We start from the raw sequence: 19,459 nt of genomic DNA, 5'->3' as shown, positions 1-19,459 counted from the left end.
CGCGGGGCGAGGCGCGGGGCGGCGGGAGCCGCCTTTGGGGGCGGAGCGTCGGGGGGGCGTCGCCCGCGCCCGTGGGGCGGCACCGAGGGGCGCCGGGGGGGGCGGGTCCGGCGGGGGAGGGGCGCGGCGGGGGGCGGTGCCCCGCGGGGCTGGGAGGGGGGAGGGTGTATTGTTCCTCGCGCGGTGCATGCCGGGCCCGCCTCAGCCCCCAATATGGCGTCGCGCTGTCACCTGTGTGTGTGAGGAGGGAGCGGGACGTGGTGGCTGCGGGCGGGCACGGCGGCTCCCGGAGGTCCCCGCTCCGCTGGCGCTGCGGTGGCAAGGCGCCGCTCCTCGCTGTTTCCCACCGCGCTCCGGCTGTCCGGCACCCAGGCCGCTGGGGACCCCCCTGCCCTCGCCCTGCCCCCGTCATGGGGGGGTAGCGGGACCCGCCTCGCCTCAGCCCTGCGGAGCCCCCCCGCCGTCCGCGCCATGGGGTCCCCGGCGGGCGCCTCGGCGGCGGCCACTGACTCAGCCCAGTGGCTGTCGGTGAAGGAGGAGACCATCTTCCTGCACGACGGGCTGATCCGGGTCACCGACCTGGCCGAGCTGCCCAGCGAGATCATTGGGGTGGCCGAGCCCGGCGACACCGAGCTGGAGGTGAGCCGGGCCCGCGGCCCCCCGAGCTGAGGGGAGGGACGGGGGTAGGGGCGAGGGGGTGGTGAGGAGGAGGTTGCCCTCGGGGGAGGGGGGGGGCAGTGGCAGTGGGGGCCTGAGGGGAGGAGAAGGAGGAGGGTGGTGTTACGGGGGGGAGGGCGCAGGGAGAACGACTAGGGGAAGATGGGGGGCCGGGATGGAGAATGGTGGATGCGGATGTAGGGTGAAAGACTTGGGATATGGAGCCAGCTGGTATTGAGGCAGTCTACTTGTTTTAAGTCAATCTAATTTATTTCAAATAATGATGAAAGTGGAGCTGGGCAGGAGGGTGGTGAGGTGCTAATGAAGATGGAGGGTGAAGTACTGGTGCTACCTCCTTGTTTTGAATCGGTAGGTTTAGGAAATCCGAACCACGCTCATGTATTTCAAGGTGGCCTTTGGCTCACTTATTTTTATTTATGGTTTTGTATCTCTTTGCTGTTACTTTTAGATGGTTTGTAATTAGTCAGCCTTACAGCAAGATGCTTAGGGTACTGGGGTGTCTGGGTGTTATATTTAGGCTGTTGACAGTGATCATTATTAAAGAGCCAGGAGGGCAGCTGAGATTTTCATTCCAGCTTTTTACCTTCCCAAAACTGCTGGTGGTTTTGGCTGCAGGCAGATGGTACAGCTGTTTTATCTTATGAGGAGACAGCGAAGGACTGAATGTCACGGATTGTAGGTTGCATCTATTTTGTAGACTGCATTTTTTTTTTCCCCTGTGTGCCTCCCTTCTCTTCTTTCACCCCGCCCTCTTCTCCAGCAATGTGGCTTGCAATGACACAGGGTCTTTGTCAGAGGAGCTGAGTGTGAGCTGAGAGGGGATGGTTCAGCAAGAGCTTTATCTGTGTGCTGTTAGGTCACAAGCATTTAGGCCGCAAAAGCCTTTAGTGAGGCTTTGACTGCTAACTGGGGTGTTGCTAAGAAGAACCCATGAGCCAGGCTTGCAGTTCTGACAGCATCATTGTTCACCTTGTGATGTAAAGTCTTTATGGGGTTTATGAAAACTTCCCACAGCCTTATCTAACGAAAGATATCTTTTGCTGAACGTGCATTTTCTTTTATGTATGATGTGACACTGGGGATTGGGATGGGAACGTTAGCTGCTCCCATGAAATGGATGTTGGCAAATATCACATGAACAGGAAAAGGGACTTTTAAGGTGGATGACTTACCTCTATGCGTATAAACATTGAATGATTCTCCCTTGTGATCAGAGTCCACTCTGGCATTCAATGCAGCTTGTATTCAAGAAAATATTTCGATTCCATTACATAGTTCTAGAAAGCAGCATCAAGTCTAATAATGGTGCTAGAAAAATACATGCTCCCACAGCATTATTCGTGTTACATCATAATAAAGGAGGCTATCCTTTAAAAAACAAGCCAAAACTCAACCCAAACCTTATTTTTAAGATCTTGCAAGCTAGACCAGAAGTATGTTCTAGCATGAAACTTAACACACAGCTTCACTTGACAAACACTTTAGCTCTGGAAAATTTTTTGTTAGTGCTAGGAATGCCTATGAAACTATAATTGTTTGGGGGAGATAGGGATGGAATTAGTGTTACTGTGTCTTGTCCTTTATGACACTTTTATAATGAGTGTTTCAGCAATCCAATGCCACTGATTCACATAATTTTTCCTGTTCCAGAGATTTTTTTTCTGTTGTGCATGTTTGCAGTGTGAAACTTTAAAATAAATAAATAAGACTTTTTGCTGTCATACTTACTTTGATCTGTAGTCTTAAGTCGCAGAATATTAAAGCATTTTATTTCCTTCCACTGAAAGAATTGATGACCACAAATGACTTATTTTTCAGATCTTGTTTGTAAAATGGTTCATAGGTTTTGTTATTGAGGGGGGAGGGTTAAAAAAGTGAAGTTTCAAGTGGTGTAAATGTAAATTATTTAGCTCATAACTTCTTCTCTGCCTTTTCTTTAATGTTGTGTTTTTAAATAAAGGGCTACCTTGGTAAACTGGAATGGCTTTGAGGAGCCATTTTGTGGAAATAGGTGCATGCATCTTATTGAAGTGTGGCCATGCAATCGACTAACACACTGAATAGCTCATTTGCACTGTTTCTACTCCTACTTGCAATGTAATAAACATATTTGAAAATGGTCCAAATAGAAATCTCTTGGGATATGTTACTGGACAAGGATAGGAGATGCTGCAGCTGCTGCTTTGATTAGTAAACTTCTTTAATACACTTCTTGTGCTTCATCAATGGTGGTCAGAACCCTGACTGAATTTCTGATATGACATGCTTAATTAAAAAATGTAGTGTACACTAAATGGATTTTTTTTGGGGGGGGGTGGGAGAGTATCATTCTGGTCTGTTTTGCTTAAATATCCCTTTAAAGAGCTTATTGGTGAATAATGTCAATGTATTTGTATGTGTTTCCTTTGTCCTTCTGTTCAAAGGTTTTGTTTATTTATAAAAAGAAAAGCAGAGGAAAAAAATGCTACAGTGTTATGCCAAGAAAGGCTTATGAAAATTTATTATTTTGTTATTTTGACTCCCATACAACTTTTATTTTTTTTATATATTTATATATGTGTGTGTGTGTATATATATTTTTTTTCCTTGATAGTAGGTTATGAAAGTGTTAACATTCTCTTTCATATGAAGGTAACTTGTTCTAGGAGTATCTTTAGGTTAAATAGTGTGTGGGGTTTTGGTTTGTTTTTACTTTTTATATGATGTAAATGATGTATGCCAACTTCTTACACCGTCTATCAGCGTATTTACAAAGAATATGTATTACCAAAAAGGAAGGGGGCACTTTTTTTATTTGGTAGAATTTTGTAACGATGTGCATATAAAAGCTGCTCATATAAAAGCTGCTCCTGGTATGTGTTTCCCAATAAAATCTTCTAGTCAAAAGAAACCTAGATTAGTTAGCAATTATGCAAGCCTTTGCACCCTTATTTTAAAGCCTTTCATACAGAGAAATGACTTCCAAAGTGCAAAGTCTTCTGCTTCTTGGAGACAACCTTATGTGACTAACAACTGAAGATGTTGCCATGACATTTTGTCCGGTCTCTGCCCTGGATGTCAATGTCTGCACAGGAGGGACAGCTTAATGGAAGATGAGCTGTTCTTTAATGTGCCACAATGGAAACTGCAGCACTTCCAGAATCCTCCCAGTCAAACATCTTTCACAGAGACAATAACCCCTGGGAGCGGGGCAAGAGGTATGTCTGAAGGTAGAGGTCCCTTAAACCATGTCGTTTTAATCTGCCAGTACACCAGAATCAACATGCTGAGACTTGTGAGAGTGCCAGCAATATAAATTGATGTGTTAACCCTTGGTAACTTAAGAAGGACACTACTGAACAGTGGTTGTTCACATAGACTATGACATAGCCGTCTGGTGGCAAAAAAGCATTCACTTGTATCTAGGCAGTTTAGTTTGGTTGACATACGTTACCGTTATAATCCTTCCATTTGAGGGGGCCTTCTTTCTGACCTTCAAATTTGGGGCCAGTATTTTAATTAGTTTTAAATTTGCAGTATCGGCAATTTTTCAGCTGACTAGTGATAGGCTCTGTTATTTTTTTTCACAAGGAAATAAGTGGGGGAAAAAAGACAAATCTTCAATATATAGTCCCAGTATAAAGTAGAACAACCTTATGTGTCACTCCACATAACTCATAAGCACTCTCTATTTTACATAACAGGGATAATAGTAATTTTGATATCTGTTCTTGCTGCTGTCCTGCATAGCCTGGAAAAGTTCTAAATACCTGATTTTTTTTTTTCTTTAAGATATTTTTAACATGAAGCTAGAAGTGTAGCTGCTACCTCAGTAGCTGTCTGGATCATGTATATGTCTGTCCTCATCTGAGGTTTTGACTCTTGTCAAGCTCTGTTACTGTAGGACAGAGTATGAAATGCCACTGGGCGGCTGTTGCTCTGCACTGCAGATTTGTATTTTTAATCAAATGTAAGTGTAAAAAATAAAAATAATTAAAAAAAAAAAAGGTGGTGTCCTTTCCTCTTCCCCCAGTGTGCTCTGGGCTAGTCCTCTGGGGAGAAGTTGAACAACTGAAGTCCAGTGCTATTTTAACAGCATGTGCCAATCTGTGACTAACTTGCGTTTTCTGTTGAAATGATTTAGCCTTGAAGGTATCTGCTAAACTTGAAGCTTTCACCCATTTTCCTCACAGACTAGAAGAAACATTTTGTCACTTTCCCTGATTGCTGAAGGAGAGAGTAGTTCTCTGTAATTATCTAGGTCAGTGCTTCCCAAATCTTTCTGGTTGTGACCTTACTTCCATCTACAAGCTTCACCTCTGTCAAGATAAAAATCCCTAATGCCAGCATAAACAATTGACTCTTTACTAAGTGGATGACCCCTCTTGAGGTTATGACCTCTAGCTTGGGAACTGCTGATCCAGACATACATGTCAGGCTTGTAACTTTCCTAGTCCTGCCTTTTGCATCCCCTTCCACTTTAAATATTCCAGTATTCCTCTTTGAGAGTGTTTATAGCTTTCAGAGTAACAAGAGATGAAGTTAGTTCTTGAAGTTAATTCTGCACAGGAAGATAATCTTACAAATGTGAGCCTTGGCTGTTACTTTTGCACAGGAGTTGATGGCATTCTTTCAGGCATCACTGTAAGTCTCTCATTGCCTTTTGAGAGGACTCTGAGATCTTGATCGCTTTCCTTTTAAGCTCACTTTCATTAAATAATTGTGTAAACCACCAATATTGTGTGATTTAATTGCCAGCAGAGTTGCTGTTATCATCAATTGTCATAAAATGACCTGTTTGAATTTATTAAACTTTGATAATATGGACTACCATGCCTCTTGGCTTTTTATTTTTAAAGTCGTTTTAGTTATCCTAGTAGAGAAATATTAGAAAACTTCTTCTAAAGGATTATTTTACAAATGTGCTTCCCAAATATAGTTCTTATTATCAATTGCAGCTGATTAGTTCAGTGATCTGCACTCTGAGATGTTTAAATGACAAAGATTTTTCTTTACCTTTCACAGACATTTTCATCTACTACTTAAATAAGAGCTACTTAAATAAGAGCCAAAGAAATTTTAATAAACAAATGAACAAATAAAGAAACAACGCTTTCTTTTATAGCATTTGTGTGTGTGTTTACAGCTTGCCTGTACTCTGTAATTAATCTCGGATATCAAGGTTATTCAGTAAACCTGTACAGTTAGAAAAAAATGTTTGGTACAATATTGTGTATGCAGTAAAAAATACAGGTTTCTTAGTGCTTATTTCTGAGGAAGTAATTAGGTTTCTAATGCTTTCACAAGGGAAAATAGTTCATGCTTTTAGCTGAGTTAAAAGCTGTGCTGCTATATACAGTATTATGAATCAGTAGAGGCTTTGAACAAGGTGATACGGTTAAAATTTCTTGGAGCAGAAAAAATCAGAACAATCTTGAAACTTGTAGTTTTCAGCTGCAACACTAAAAGCATAATGTAAAGTATGCAGCAGCTCCTAAGAACCTATAAAATTTCAATATCGAAAACATCAGGATGAAAATGTTTGCACGTATTTTTATATATTTTTACAAACACACAGGCATATAAAACAAAAAGCCTTATGGAGGGTTTAGAAAAATGTTTTAAAAGAAATCAAGGCAGGTTGCACTAAGACAGCTTCCTACTGTATGTCTTCAGAAATTGCTGTAAGCAGAAATGCTGTTACCCAGCAGAGCAACAGAAAGTGGAGGACTAGGAGTATGTATACCATGTTGTTTATGGGAGCAGCTTAAATTTTGATGGGTATTTCAATTTCCAGGGTACCTTAAAACTGTCAATTCTGGTATTTCTCTTAGTGAATAATCTGTAAATCTTGTAATTCAGTCTTTTTTTTTTTTTTACATGATTTTATTTGTATTTCTAGAGACAAAAGAACCAAGTAAACAAGTGGTGCTCCCTATATGTTAACTCTGGTACAAGAGGAATGACCTTATAGCTGTAACATGGTGTTGAAAGTAACATAATTAAATTTTTTTCATGCCGCTGTTAAAGATATCTTACAATTTTGAGGTTGTTTCTGGTTTTCTGTGTGGTTTGTTATAGAATCAGAATAGTTTGGGTTGGAAGGGACCTTTTAAAGGTCATCTAGTCCAACCCCCCCCTGCCGTGGGCAAGGACATCTTCAACTAGATCAGGTTGCTCAGAGCCCTGTCCAACCTGACCTGGAATGTTTCCAGGGATGGGGCATCCACCACCTCTCTGGGCAACCTGGGCCAGTGTTTCACCACCCTCAGCATAAAAAATTTCTTCCTTTATATCTAGTCTATATCTATCCCCCCTTTAGTTTAAAGCCATTCCCCCTTGCCCTGTCGCAACAGGCCCTGCTAAAAAGTTTGCCACCGTCTTCTTTATAAGCCCCCTTTAAGTACTGACAGGCTGCAGTAAGGTCTCCCCAAAGCCTTCTCTTCTCCAGGCTGAACAACCCCAACTCTCTCAGCCTTTCTTCACAGCAGAGGTGTTCCATCCCCCTGATCATTTTTGTGGCCCTCCTCTGGACCCGCTCCAACAGGTCCATGTCTGTCTTATGCTGAGGGCTCCAGAGCTGGACGCAGTGCTGCAGGTGGGGTCTCACCAGAGCGGAGTAGAGGGGCAGAATCCCCTCCCTCAACCTGCTGGCCACGCTGCTTTTGACGTAGCCCAGGATGCGATTGGCCTTCTGGGCTGCGAGCGTCCAGCTTTTCATCCACCAGTACCCTCAAGTCCTTCTCGGCAGGGCTGCTCTCAATCCCTTCATCCCCCAGCCTGTATTGATAGCAGGGGTTGCCCCAACCCAGGTGCAGGACCTTGCACTTGGCCTTCTTAAACCTTCCTCCTGTGAGATGGGAATAATACTTATTTAATACTCAGGGGGATATTACTTATCTAATTGATATTGGTAAATCTTCAAGCAGTTGTTCTCTTTATGTGTGAAGTTCAGCCAATTTAATTATGTAGAGAAAGAATTAAATGCTATTTTGGAGATTTAAAGGCTTTCACTTGCAATATGTAACTTTAGGAAAAAATACACCTTTGTGAACAGCTTCATTGCTCATCAATTCCCTATGTAGTAGAATTAAAACTCATCAGTGAAACCAGCATATTCAGCCCGAGACTGTAATTTAAGCTAGTACGCTGGGAGAGCTATTGCAAAAAGTCCTTGTTCACATCTGTCATTGGCCATGCATTTTCTTCTTTCTCTTCCATTCTACTTCTTTCCATTCTACCTGCTGTTCCACACCAGGGAAATGGTCTAAACCAATAATCTAGCTTAAAAAAAAAAAAAAAAAAAAAAAAAAAGGGGAGTTAGTTGTGAGAACACAGGCACTACTGCCAGCACCAGGGAGAAGACAAGGGGCAGGAATTACAGCCAGAGGAGAAAGCTGCCTTTTAGTGGCAGCTCACTTTTAAATTTACTTAATGTGGTCATAAAACCTCAGGCTAAAACTCTTCATGTAGATTAGTGTGTTAATTGCAGTATGTCCGGTATTTACTACCAGTGGAGAAACACTTTACCCTAACAATAGGGAATGCCAGTGACTACTTTCTAGAGCAGTACTGGCAAAAATATTGTTTAATGAGAAGAAGTATCTGGTCAAAGTCATGTAGTGGGATGAAACAGGACAAAAATTGGATACAGCAGGAAAGATGACATCCTCCCCATAGTTGATGATCTAAAATTAGATACCTTTCATGCCTCTCAGTGTTGAAGAAGATGTCAGTGACCAATTAGAGTGATTGAACTTTGGATCAACTGTTTTCTAATTAAAATATTTATTAAATTTGATTTGAAATATTAAACAAGGAAATAATATTTAAGGACGATACTGCAAAATTAAAATACTGACAAACTTTTTATTAACACAGTTTTTAATTACATGTAACTTCAGGCTATTAAGTGTGAGACTTTGAAAATCAAAACTTTTCAAAGGTAGTCTTTGCTAACTAAAAGTACACAAAGTTGGAAAATAGGTAATGATCTCAGTCACAGTGCATGAACTGTAATTTCAAAGTGACTGAAGAGTAGGATTCTCATTTGCAAAAAGTGTCAATATAATGTTTGCCCTACTTACAAAATCAGATATAGAAAAAGGTCTTCTTAAAAAGCGATGTTTTATTTCTTCACTTAATTCTAGTGTCTTGGTTACACTAGAATTTATACTAGAATTACTTGGTTATACTAGAATTACACTTTTTGCACTGACACTGCATATTTTTTTTTGTTCATTAGAAGTTATCTTTAAAACTTTACATTTCTATTATAAAGATTTTTTTGTTAATATTATTGATTGTTCCTAAGGAAAATGTTAATATGCCTTATCTAAAGGCAGAAAGTGAACTATTTTAACTCTACCAATGTACGTAAGGTAGACAGACTTCAAATTTCCTCTTTACATTTGTCTTTATAAAATGATTATGTTATTTTAACTACTACTGAGCATCTTAACTTTTTCATGTCCTTGTTTTCACAGTATATTAATCTGCGTTATTTTTGTAGCTTGGCTAGTTGTCTCTTGATTCTGAATACAGTCTGTACGTTCTGGTTTTGTTTAGTATTCTTCCTTTAAGCATATGTTTGTTTTTAGCTTGATGGTGTTACTGTTAAGCTGCTATTTCTGTTAGAGATTGTCTTTTGAGATGCAAGTAGATACTTGGGTAACTTGTTTTCTGGCAAAGCAATGTGATTGTTAGATCCTTTTCATCCTTTTAGATTCTATTTAAGCCTTGTTAGTCAAAAATGATGGGTGCTGTGAAGTAATTGATTATTTACTGGTTCAGTGATTACTTACTGGTTCAGGTGACTGCTTGTGATGTACTAGCTTTTGGTTGTCCGCTTCTGAGATCTCCCCAAGTGTTGTATAGGTAAATATGGAGGCAAGGTGCCCAAATACCACTAACAAAAGGATGCTGGAAATCAGTCCTAAATCAGAGCTCAAACTCAAGTGTAAATACTGAGGCATCAAGGAGGCAGCGGGAAAGGGAGTTTTACCTCTTACTGAATGAGGAACAGTTGTTTGTTCAGTGAAGTATTGGAGAGGACAGCTTGAGTAACAGACAGGTGCATCTGCAGGGAAATGAATCTGTCCTTATTTTAACAAAGAGAATGGTCAGATCTCCTGGATAGGAAGAGAATAAATTAATTTGGAGGAGAAGGATTAAATTTTGCTGGGGGATTTAAAAGGGGAGATTTGGCAGAGTACACCAGCTTTTATAGCCTGAAGAAACCCTCTTTAGTGGGTGCAGCCTCGGGCAAAAGGTGTTCAGAATGGCAGCCTCTGACAGTCATGTGGATCTGCAGTAAATCAGCTGGGTAAAGGATGGGGAAGACCTTTCTGATTCAATCTTAGTACAAGACATTTTAGCACAGACTTTCTATTTCCTTTCTTCACCTGTGTCTCTTATAAACACTGGTAGTTGTACTGTCTATTTCAGAATTTGTGAATAAATGTGGTGCGGGTTTTTTTGCATTTTATTTTAACTTGCTTTGACTTCAGATAGCTTCAAGATAACAAGCTTTGCCTGAAGATATGGGAAAACTGTAGTCGGTATGCTGAGGAAACCTTGGCAAGGGCTGTGATTCCTTTGTGAAGCCTTTAGACTATCCAAAGAGAAGCAGTATATATAGCATAGACCAAGTGAAGCTCTGTCATTAGCGTTGGGTTGTAAAGAGGTGTGTTTTGCTGACCGGTGGGAACCAGAATGGTTCCCTGGTGTGCAGCAAGATCTTAGGAGTGTGTCTGAACCCTGAAAGCTCCTAAGTTGTTTGTCACAGCCAGTCACTGTGAAAATCTGGTCTTGAATCTTTTTGGAGGTAGCTCTGAGTACTTGCCTCTAGTCAGAAAAATGTCTTTTGAGGAAAACAGACTTTAACAAAATTTTCTGAAGACTCCTGTATAGTAGATGACCTTACACCTTTCTCCTAATATCCTGTTATTTTCTGGAAGTGCAGATACCTACTTAGACCTTCAGATGACGTTGAATGGTTAAGTTTTTTCACTGGTTCCATAAGCTGTCTACGAAAACTAGATGATGTAAATTGCTTTATTTTCAAAAATCTGTAAGTCCCATTTTGGAACTGTCTTCTAAATCTGTTGAATCTAGTATACGTCATATATCGTTAACCCAAATTAGTGCGTATTTCCTTTATGAAAGACCAAAGCAAAACGCTCTTTTAACAGTTCCAGACAGATCATGCTATGCTTATAAAGCAAATTGTAAACTGTGAGATCAGTGAGAAAATAAAACTTAAGTAGGGAAAGGCTTTTCAGTAGCATATCTGCAAGTATTTGACACTGACTTCTTGTCTTGATTTATACAAGACAGACTCAGAGATGTAGAGCAATATCAAAGACAAAAAATCCATCTTCCTGCTAAACTGTGGGACCTGGGGAACAAGAGCGTGTAACACAGTGCAACTAGTTTTCGTAAGTGTACCTTCAGTTGGACCTTAATGAGTGACAAAATTTGCAAGGTTAAATCCTATCCAAAATGTGGACCTTTCTGCAACAATTTGGTTACAGTTTTGTTGATGAGAATGCACCAAACATAACATTGGTAACTTGAAGGAAACTGAAAAAACATTCATCAGTTGCAATTGGAACTCGGTCTTTGGTTGCGTTTGCAATTTGGCTGAAATAAAGCAATTCTCATGTGTTTGAAGATTTGAATATTTAAACCTTTTGCTTGTTATTACATACTGGGTACAGATTTGGTTCAAGGTCCACATGAGGTTGCACAAAGCTTGTGAATTAACATAGTGATATAATTTAGGTGGGTGCAACTTTTTGAAATATTATCTGGGATGGATTGTAGGGTTCTACTATGTTTACGGGAAGGGGAGAAGACACTCCCGCCCCTCGCCACCCCCATGGAAGTATAATCTAAAAGGGAAAGCCAACTAAGCATACCACAACTTGTCTTTTGTAGTGTCTTTATTATTAGCGTAGCCAAAGACCATAGACCTATTTTCTTCAGCATTTAACTCTCAAGGTGAAAACATTAATTCTTTTTCCTCCATTTCTGCAGCTTGTTATTGCTTAGTTGAGGGTCCATCATGTATTTAGTTTAGTTCAGGAAAGTCAAAAGCAAACTGCTTTAGAAAGTGATTGCATCCATAACAGGAAACAAACTTATTTTTTGAGACAATAGAACACACAAATTAACATGAGGTAGTTATTTTAAATGTATAATATGTGGTTTAGGGATTAACATTCTTAATCTCTTTGAAGAAATTAAGAGGTTCATTATTTTTAAGAAACTCAATACTAACATCTATTCAAGTGTAATTATTATGTGAATTACTTTAAAGTGAACTTTTCATGACTCTGATGATGAGTGTTCTACTGAAAAGCTGTTTCATTGACTTTAGTAAGGGTGTTTGTAGAAATGGCAGATGTGATTTGTCCTGAAGCGTTTTATCAAGCTGTTCAAAATTCTACAATTAGACATAAACGTCTATTTCATATTCTGTATGACTACTGCCTACAATTAAAAAAAAACAAAACAAACAACCCTGTATGAAATTACCCATTGCATCTCTTAATCTCTTACATTGCCCTTCCCTTTTTTTTTTTTTAATTAAATGAGGGAAGGACAGCTTTACAGCATAAAGAAGGGACAAAGAGAGTGTGTTTGGGGGTGGATGAGATGAGGCAGAGTGGCATGCAGGCAGAATCCCTTTGGACACTGGATCCAAAGTATCAGAAAATGTTTGGCTCATTGCTTTCCTTGAGGTTGCCATAGCTGAAGTGACTTTGCTGATCTCAGCTATTGTTGTATGCTGTAGGGAGAAAACTTTGTAAATGTTTGTCTGTAAATTACTTAAAATTCTGAGTTCTTTGAAGTACTGGGCTGGGTACTAACCCATAAATATGTTTCTTTCTGTCATGGTTTACTCGTTTTCTGTTGTTCAGCTCTGTCTCTAATTTTAATTAGAAGTGCCAAAAAGGCCTCTTTCTTCTGTCTGAAATAATGATGATGAGACTTTAGGTTTTTAAACTATGGCAGGAACTGGAAATATTTTGAGAAGGATGTAGCTAAGTGCAATATGATAAAATTGAGGAGGGAAGAAAACAGGGGAGGGACAGCATGTAGTAAGACTCTTGATTCATTTTAGAGAACTGGTTGGTTTGTTTGTTTGTTTGAAAAGCTCTAAAGCTAGAACATACACATTTTTATTACAAAATATTGTTGACCTATTAGTTTCTATAGAAAGGCTCTAAACTCAGCCCCTGGGACCTTCCACTCCCTCAGTCCTTTTGAAGTTCTTAGCAAAATTGCCTTGATTACAAAAAAAATGCTCCAGGGGAGGCGAGACTTTATTTTCAAAGATACTATTTTGTATGTATTTTTCTTTACAGTCTATATTATTGTTGTTTTAACATCATATTGAAAGTTTAAAAATCTCTGTCAGCAACCCCCAAGCTCAGGCTTCTGTGGCAATGCTGAGTCAACAATAACAGACTCCATACCACTTGCATGCTCTTTGGCCTCCAATGTAACTTTATTCGTGCCCAGAAATTTAAAAAAAAATCCCACAATCTGTTGTAGAGGACAGCTGATCTAGAAATCATACTACAGGCATTTTTTTTTTCCCCTTAAGAAAAAGAAAACCTATATAAATACCAACTTTTTCCTTCCTTTCAGATACTAACATTTGAGACCAAGAATCCGACAGAGCTGGCTGAGCGCTTACGATCTGTGTGTGGAAACCAGAGCAATGCTTATGCTCGACTGCTGGAGTACCGACTAAATGCTTTGCGTGGACTCTGGAACGCCCAGCGCCAGCTAGCCTTGGAGGAGCAGCATGACCGGGAGAGCTCGGGGGATGAGGAAGCGCTGGCCTTGCTCAAGCGTCAAGGCTTGTTACAGCAGCCTGAACAGGCACCGTTTACTTCACGAATGGGGCTTCTGTTGGTATTTCCCCTCATTCAGTCTCAAAGTAGAACAGACCCTTCTCTCTGTAACATAACTGCTGAGGTGCTATTGAATTGCCTTCGAGACTGCCAGCCTTTGAGTTTGACTAAGGAACCAGCTGACTGTCTTAATGGGATAGAGTCTTTGCTGTGCTCCTGGCTGGAAGACACTTCTGCTTCGGGCCAACAGATTCCATACAAGCAAAAAGAAAATGCTGCTGCTGCCCTAGTTGCCTTGGCTTGTGCAAGGTAAGGAAACTACTGAAATGACATGTTGCGGTTGATATTGGTAGTAAGTGTTTATATTTAATCATAAGAATCAAAAATGATGTGACCACACTGTTGATACTAATTTCTGGTTTACACTAGTCTGTTTCTTTCTAATATTTAAATATTGGTTTGGAAAGGGTGAAACTGATAAGCTAAGTATTTATTTTTTGCATGTATTTAGCATATGTAAAAACAGAAGGATCTAGGTTAGAAATGTCTCTTGTGCATATTGCTGCTTGTACTGGAAGCATCCTGTTCTAGGAATGGTTCCAAATGTGTTTATCATGGAGGAAAGTTGTCTCACTTTTCCCTTTGTACTGCCCCTTTAATCCTGTAGCTTATTGTCCTGGTTTCGTCAGGGATAGAGTTAATGTGTTTATCGTGGAGGAAAGTTGTCTCACTTTTCCCTTTGTACTGCCCCTTTAATCCTGAAGGTTAAACCATGACACTTACGCACCTTCATTTAGCTGTAGAAAGCATTACTGCCAAGTTTCTGGGCAATTCGTTTCAGATTTCAGTGTTGCCTGTGAAACATCTGGAGGCATTTTTTCATTTTGTTGCCAGTGCAGAGTTCAACCAGTGTACGTTGAACTATCTGGTGCCCTGCATGGGTTTAGCATGGCATCAGGTGACTGAGGACAAAGTGGCCATAGTAGCTTTTAGGAAAAACTTAATCTTTTTAGGGGATGGGGCTTGGGGAGAGGGGGAGTAGTATACAAAACTTAACTTCTGCAAAGCCATGTGAACGTGGGTCTAAAGTCACTAATAGCCTTCTGAAAATCTTGGCTTTAACGTTTCTCAGATTGCAGCCTTGTCTGTCAAGTTTCTCCCTGATTTAAGATGTTGAAGTTCTTAGGAGATGTCATGACTTGCTTTAGAAAAAGGTTTATTCAAATGAAAGACACTTAATTTCTAGTGTACTTGTTCTAATGAAGTCAATGAGAAATCAACTGTATTTGGCAAACTCTTCTACACTGACAACTGCCTTATCTAAAAGGTAATGTACTTGAACATAGCTCAGATAAATTGGATTTGATAAACACGATCTCATTTATTTTTTTCCAGATGTCAATTTTCAGGAAGTATAGGATGTTCTTTTGTAGCTGAATTTGTAAAAGAGCTAAATTTCAAATACAGCTTTTGAAATGAAGGTTGATCTTATATTTTCTTTGCAAATCTGACTTGCATTGTTTACAGAGTTGTAATATTCTGATGTGCTTTGTTCACCTATGAAAGCCTTGCATTTTTCCTTTAAATATGTAAGTCGTGTTGGGTACCATTATGAAGAAAAAGCCTTCAAAATGAGACTATTATTGAGATTCCTAGTTGCAATCTTGGGTGCTTCATATTACTAAGAATAAAACAACAGGATAAATATTGCTTTAAATAATTGAGGTGCTTTGAAGTATTCAATGTCAATTTTCTCCAAGCTGAGGTTTATCAGTGAAAGCATACAGCTGAAAATGACAGTGGGGAAAACAGGGTTTGGGGTGTGGAGGAGGAAAGTTAAGGAGCTAAGACTGACCATGTGTGACAATGTGCTACATTCAGTAGCGTGTATGGAAAGGATCTCTTCAATTGATCAGTCATGCTTCTGAAGAAATCGATTCATAACTGACTACTGTCATGCCTAAGATGCAGTCAGGATTCTTTTATTTAGCTAGGCTATTATGCCTGGAAATAAAGCCACCACGTCTTTCAGAAAGTTACTTCTTCCTAATACCCTGACCTTTAAAAGAGAAACTGTAAAATACATTTTTAGAGCTCTATGTCTCTTTATTTCTACAAAAAACAGGTGTGTTCCACTATATTAACATACAGTTTTCATAGGTTCTCCAAAAAAAGTATTCAACTTATGAATGAACAAGAATTATAATTAGAGTTGCAAACTCCATATGTTTGTAAATACCACAATAAAATTTTAAAGCAACACACTTTTAGGCAAGATTAGAAACAGCTTCTACTTCAGTTTAATTTTGTTTTCAGAAGTATATAGTCCTTATATACATTTAAATGCATCACTTCAGAAGAGGAAAAGCTTCCAAATTTGTGTTTGGAAGCAAAAGTAATGAAAATCTTGATAATAAATTAATTAATATGGTCTCTTCTATTTTAGTCAAGAAAGCCATCTCTAGCTATGTCTGCAGCAGCTCTTACTAATACTTTGGCTCAGCCCCAGGAAGACCTGCAGACTGTATTTGAAGATCTAAATATGATTAATCAGCTACAAGAAATATTGAAAGTAGTTGTCTGTAATAGATGCGAGATTGAGGTATTTTATCATGTGCCTAGGTTGCCTTTACTATACATGTTGTTTATGACACAGCCCATGGTTGCTGATGTCCCTACCTGCATGGTTCTTCATCCTCTTCCAAAAAGATAGCGTGATTTAGACTGGAGGTTTGCCAGCATTCTTCCTTTATGTTACCCTCTCTTCCTCTTTTCACTTCCTCCACAAAAGAATGAAAATCATCCAGAAAAGAAATGCAAATTAGAAAAGAAGCTTGATGACATATCTTGGATATTCTGTCTTTATGCTACTGGATGTTATATTCTACGTAGATGCTGTTGTCTGTGTGCATTCAGTCTTGTTTCAATAGACATCTTCAATTCATGTTTTTCTTATCCTTTTAGAGGGTCGCTGAAAACCTTTGTTCATACAGTGCATCTATTACAGAAACAGACTGACCTAGGATCCTTGCCTGTGGCTGATGTATTATACAGGTTTGTAGTGACTTTTCTAATTGTAGTACTTACACATTTTCAGAGCTGATGTAGAAGTGCATTTACAGATAAATGTCTTTAAATGTGATTAAAAGGCTTTAGAGTTATTGAAAGCTCTAGGAAAGATTGAAATTTAGTTAATTGCGGAAGGAAGACATTAGAAAGTCAAATCTAAAAGGATCTACTAGTTGTTTTTGGGGTGGTTTTATTTTTTTAATTATTGATGATTCCTTTAAGTGGCTTATGAACTCTAACAGAATAATTACTTAAAAGTTAAGATGAAGATACATTTTGGTTTAGCTATTTTTTGCTACCACTGTTCTGTATGCATCTTATTTTATTTTCTGCTTAAAGGTTGTTGCTTTTGGAGGGAGGACCTGGATCACCCTCTTGTTTGCTTGGAGGAAAGCATATAGTGTCTTGGGGCTTTGAAGACATGTTACCTGCACCTGATGCCAACAGTAGTTCCAGCAGTGAAAATAAAGGTGAATTATTTCATGACTGTCAATATTACAGGGGAGGACAAGATGCTTTTAGTGGTGGTAATTGTTTAAAAATTAATGTAAAGCTTTAGATTTGGAAAAGATTTCTCCTTTTCTGTTGGAAGTAATGTAAAAGCAAGTACAGTACATATCAAATAACTGAAAGCTGGAGGGTTTAGAAGGACCATCTGGAGAGAGAACTGGGCATCATAGGAGTGTCTCGAAGCCTGACATATAATCAGAGGGGGAGGGCAGCAACTGTCTGGGCACTTTGTTGTCTCAGTCTGTACATTCAAAACTGAAGTTTTGAAAACATGGACCTAATTTACAGGAGTACTAAATTGTTTATGCTGTTTGGCTTGTCAGGTATGACATTATTCTTATTCTCATTAAGTTAATCTAACTAGATATGTAAATGACTTGTTTGCTTTTTTAAAGTTGATTTGGGGATCAGCCAGAAAAAAATTATCCTGTTTTATATTAAAATTAAGAGGCTAAATCTTAAGTCTGGTGTGTTAATGATAGTATGGAATGTAATTTTTTTTTAAATCCAACATAATGGTGTTCAGAAAAGCATTGCTTTTCGGTTGCTGAAGATCAGATGCTATTTTAAATTGTCTAGTAATCAGGTTGTAGGAAACCGTCAAAAGCAGTAGATACAGTGACCCTCCCTGACTGCAGTAGGAATTTTGCAGAGAGGTCAAACTGAGATTGGATATTATCCACTGGTTAGTCTTTCAGTAAGCATAATTTTTTTTGTCCTGTGCAGTATCACTGTATTCAGTAGCTATCATTGGCAGAGCAAGTTTATTTTTAGAAGTACAAGTTCATTGCTTTTTTCCCCCTTTTCCTATTCTACTTTTGTTTGTTGACTCTGTTTTGTATGGTTTTTTAATGCGTTCTCCTGTATTTCCCTGAATTAATTCTCAGTTTTTACTGCTTTGTTTGCTTACTATTTTTGCACTAAATGAGAGTTCATATTGCTTTAGAAATATTAGTTCAAGCTTTGATGACGTCTCATTAAGTTTAATGCAAGCCATAGGAATTTACAAACCTGAGTTGTCATTTTAGGCTATCTGCAAATTTAATGAAGACATCTATATTTTGAAGAGGCTTTCTTGCTATGAGAGTGACTGTTGTTTGTTTTTTTTTTTTTCCTTTCCCTAGCTGACTGTTCAGATTCTGTGAACTTAAATAGGTTGACTGGACTGGTTTATTGACATCCCTGTTACAAGGCTTTGCTTTGTGTGTCCATCTTGATTGTTAATAATTACTACTTTGTGAGTGACAAAGCTATGTTTGAAATACATTTTGTCTTAATTTAACAGTGTTCAGAGGTGGAAGGGTCTGCTTACTAGCTTTAAGAGAAGCACAGAGTTGTACCAGCAATTAGATCAGTGCTCCATATTAGATTATTCCTTCCCCACAAACAGATATCAGTGGTCCTGAGCAGAAAGCTTGCATGGTCATAAGCCTTGCTTGTATTTTATCTTGCTGCCAGTTCCGAGTTCTGAACAGCATTACCTGTTGCAAAAACAGAAGAGAATGGTCTTCTGCTCCTTTATGTCATTCTGAAGGCATTTAATAGCAAATACTCAAGTTGGTTTATATTTAAGTAAAGGGATTTTCCACTTGAAATGAGTTCGGTTGAATAGTCCTGTGTTCCTAAACGTGGTTGGGTGTGGCTTGAAAGAAATGTAAAGAAACTACTGTAAAAAGAATGGACTTTGACTATGTTACAGTAGCTCTTAGAACACCGAGTAATAAATTCAGTATTAAAAAAAAAATGGTTCTGACCTGTCAGTAATGACCTGTCATGAGCATCTGTTGGTTTTCAGTTGCTGTGGTAGCTACTACAGAAGTGTAATGACCATGGAGAATTTCCAGTTTTGTATGTTACAGAGGAGGTCTCTGCTCTATTCTTTCTTCCTAATTCAGATGCAGACTTAGGGCGCTGTCTTGCAGCAGATGGGCTCTATCTTTATACAACTAATTCAGTGGGCAGAGGAATAAGCAAATTAGGATCTGGATTACATGGTACTTTGCGGTAAGTGACAGTTGACTATTTGCTGTTCTGCAGATCTGTTTAAAAAAAAAAAGTTACTGTTTTGGTAAACCACTCGTAGATGTTAGGTGTAACAAGATTAGAACATATTATGCATTTTCATTAAATGCTATTTTAATGTTTTGGTTTTCTCATCTGAAATTCTTCTTGAGTATGTTTTTCTCTAGAATCGTAGAATAATTCAGGTTGAAAGGGACCTCTGGAGGCCATCTAGTCCAACCTCCTGCAAAGAGGTATACTAGCAGAATAGCTAGTATTTTAGATTTTATTTTATTTTTTAACGTATAGTAAGTTGGTTTTTTCTTTGCTGAGAGGCATATACTGTAGACTAG

The 19,459-nt window shown here is 39.0% G+C and overlaps 1 protein-coding gene across 4 annotated transcripts in view; it reads left to right on the top strand.

Moving 5' to 3' along the window:
- The first annotated feature begins 273 nt into the window (after window positions 1-273).
- The window catches only part of HECTD4 (HECT domain E3 ubiquitin protein ligase 4), a 79,846-nt gene continuing 60,660 nt past the window's right edge, over window positions 274-19,459 (top strand). For all 4 annotated transcript variants that reach the window (XM_076352975.1, XM_076352974.1, XM_076352971.1 and 1 more), the window contains exons 1-5: window positions 274-639; window positions 13,318-13,835; window positions 16,491-16,580; window positions 16,935-17,065; window positions 19,001-19,109. In XM_076352975.1, coding sequence (XP_076209090.1) covers window positions 472-639; window positions 13,318-13,835; window positions 16,491-16,580; window positions 16,935-17,065; window positions 19,001-19,109 — 1,016 coding nt within the window. In that variant the 5' untranslated portion in view covers window positions 274-471. The remainder of the gene's footprint in view (window positions 640-13,317; window positions 13,836-16,490; window positions 16,581-16,934; window positions 17,066-19,000; window positions 19,110-19,459) is intronic.

Source organism: Aptenodytes patagonicus, chromosome 15, assembly GCF_965638725.1.
Source record: "Aptenodytes patagonicus chromosome 15, bAptPat1.pri.cur, whole genome shotgun sequence".
NCBI lineage: Eukaryota > Metazoa > Chordata > Aves > Sphenisciformes > Spheniscidae > Aptenodytes > Aptenodytes patagonicus.
Note: the sequence above shows the minus strand (reverse complement) of the source record. Positions and strands in the feature narration are given on the sequence as shown.